At 52.3% G+C, this 2,789-nt stretch overlaps 1 protein-coding gene across 1 annotated transcript; it reads right to left on the bottom strand.

Annotated features, from left to right (window-relative positions):
• Positions 1-934: 934 nt before the first annotated feature.
• On the bottom strand, positions 935-2,341 carry LOC116373018 (extensin-like). Its single transcript, XM_031821672.1, has one exon. It carries the CDS (start codon positions 2,339-2,341, stop codon positions 935-937), a length of 1,407 nt encoding a protein of 468 aa, XP_031677532.1.
• Between the last annotated feature and the right edge of the window lie 448 nt (positions 2,342-2,789).

Genomic DNA, 2,789 nt, shown 5'->3' with positions numbered 1-2,789 from the left:
AGAGGAGAGAAACAGAGTGATTCTACCACTGGAGACTGTCTACAGAGGAGAGAAACAGAGTTATTCTGTCTACAGAGGAGAGAAACAGAGTTATTCTGTCTACAGAGGAGAGAAACAGAGTTATTCTGTCACTGGAGGCTGTCTACAGAGGAGAGAAACAGAGTTATTCTGTCACTGGAGGCTGTCTACAGAGGAGAGAACAGTTATTCTGTCTACACAGGAGAGAAGCAGAGTTATTCTGTCTACACAGGAGAGAAGCAGAGTTATTCTGTCTACACAGGAGAGAAACAGAGTTATTCTGTCTACACAGGAGAGAAACAGAGTTATTCTGTCTACACAGGAGAGAAACAGAGTTATTCTACCACTGGAGGCTGTCTACACAGGAGAGAAACAGAGTTATTCTGTCTACACAGGAGAGAAACAGAGTTATTCTACCACTGGAGGCTGTCTACACAGGAGAGAAACAGAGTTATTCTGTCTACACAGGAGAGAAACAGAGTTATTCTACCACTGGAGGCTGTCTACACAGGAGAGAAACAGAGTTATTCTGTCTACACAGGAGAGAAACAGAGTTATTCTACCACTGGAGGCTGTCTACACAGGAGAGAAACAGAGTTATTCTGCCACTGGAGACTGTCTACAGAGGAGAGAAACATAGTTATTCTGCCACTGGAGACTGTCTACAGAGGAGAGAAACAGAGTTATTCTGTCTACACAGGAGAGAAACAGAGTTATTCTACCACTGGAGGGCTCTCTCCTTTCATCTATACATCTCTCTCAATTTCAGTTTCAATTGAAGGGCTTCATTGAAATGGGAAACGAATGTTAACGTTGCCAAAGCAAGTGAAGTAGATAATAAAGAAAAGTGAAATGAACAATAATAATTAACAGTAAACATTACAGACATTTAAAATGACATATTATCCCGGCTGTATCACAACCGGCCGTTATGGGGAGTCCCATTGGCCCAGGCGTCTGGGTTTGGCCGGCGTAGGCCGTTATGGGGAGTCCCCTTGGCCCAGTCGTCTGGGTTTGGCCGGCGTAGGCCGTTATGGGGAGTCCCATTGGCCCAGTCGTCTGGGTTTGGCCGGCGTAGGCCGTTATGGGGAGTCCCATTGGCCCAGTCGTCTGGGTTTGGCCGGTGTAGGCCGTTATGGGGAGTCCCATTGGCCCAGTCGTCTGGGTTTGGCCGGTGTAGGCCGTTATGGGGAGTCCCATTGGCCCAGGCGTCTGGGTTTGGCCGGTGTAGGCCGTTATGGGGAGACCCATTGGCCCAGGCGTCTGGGTTTGGCCGGTGTAGGCCGTTATGGGGAGTCCCATTGGCCCATTCGTCTGGGTTTGGCCGGTGTAGGCCGTTATGGGGAGTCCCATTGGCCCAGGCGTCTGGGTTTGGCCGGTGTAGGCCATTATGGGGAGTCCCATTGGCCCAGGCGTCTGTGTTTGGCCGGTGTAGGCCGTTATGGGGAGTCCCATTGGCCCAGGCGTCTGGGTTTGGCCGGTGTAGGCCGTTATGGGGAGTCCCATTGGCCCAGTCGTCTGGGTTTGGCCGGCGTAGGCCGTTATGGGGAGTCCAATTGGCCCAGTCGTCTGGGTTTGGCCGGCGTAGGCCGTTATGGGGAGTCCCCTTGGCCCAGTCGTCTGGGTTTGGCCGGCGTAGGCCGTTATGGGGAGTCCCATTGGCCCAGTCGTCTGGGTTTGGCCGGCGTAGGCCGTTATGGGGAGTCCCATTGGCCCAGTCGTCTGGGTTTGGCCGGTGTAGGCCGTTATGGGGAGTCCCATTGGCCCAGTCGTCTGGGTTTGGCCGGTGTAGGCCGTTATGGGGAGTCCCATTGGCCCAGGCGTCTGGGTTTGGCCGGTGTAGGCCGTTATGGGGAGACCCATTGGCCCAGGCGTCTGGGTTTGGCCGGTGTAGGCCGTTATGGGGAGTCCCATTGGCCCATTCGTCTGGGTTTGGCCGGTGTAGGCCGTTATGGGGAGTCCCATTGGCCCAGGCGTCTGGGTTTGGCCGGTGTAGGCCATTATGGGGAGTCCCATTGGCCCAGGCGTCTGTGTTTGGCCGGTGTAGGCCGTTATGGGGAGTCCCATTGGCCCAGGCGTCTGGGTTTGGCCGGTGTAGGCCGTTATGGGGAGTCCCATTGGCCCAGTCATCTGGGTTTGGCCGGTGTAGGCCGTTATGGGGAGTCCCATTGGCCCAGGCGTCTGGGTTTGGCCGGTGTAGGCCTTTATGGGGAGTCCCATTGGCCCAGGCGTCTGGGTTTGGCCGGTGTAGGCCGTTATGGGGGAGTCCCATTGGCCCAGGCGTCAGGGTTTGGCCGGTGTAGGCCGTTATGGGGAGTCCCATTGGCCCAGGCGTCAGGGTTTGGCCGGTGTAGGCCGTCATGGTAAAAAATGTTTTCTTAACTGACTTGCCTAGTAAAGGTAAAAAAAAGAAAAAATATATATAGAAAAAGATGTCTATATACAGTTTTGTAATAATGGGCAAGTAGTTAAAGTACAAAAGGGAAAAGAAATCAACATAAATATGGGTTTTATTTACAATGGTGTTTGTTCTTCACTGGTTGCCCTTTTCTTGTGGCAACAGGTCACAAATCTTGCTGCTGTGATGGCTCACTGTGGAATTTCACCCAGTAGATATGGGAGTTTTTCAAAATTGGACTTGTTTTCTAATTCTTTGTGGGTCTGTGTAATCTGAGGGAAATACGTGTCTCTAATATGGTCATACACTTGGCAGGAGGTTAGGAAGTGCAGCTCAGTTTCCACCTCATTTTGTGGGCTGTGTGCACATAGCC

The sequence above is a fragment of the Oncorhynchus kisutch genome, unplaced genomic scaffold (assembly GCF_002021735.2).
Source record: "Oncorhynchus kisutch isolate 150728-3 unplaced genomic scaffold, Okis_V2 scaffold4008, whole genome shotgun sequence".
NCBI lineage: Eukaryota > Metazoa > Chordata > Actinopteri > Salmoniformes > Salmonidae > Oncorhynchus > Oncorhynchus kisutch.
This window is presented reverse-complemented; position numbering and strand designations above follow the sequence as displayed.

Coding starts and splice junctions, on each gene's coding strand:
- LOC116373018 (XM_031821672.1), bottom strand. CDS start 2,341: ATGGGACTCCCCATAACGGCCTACACCGGCCAAACCCTGACGCCTGGG.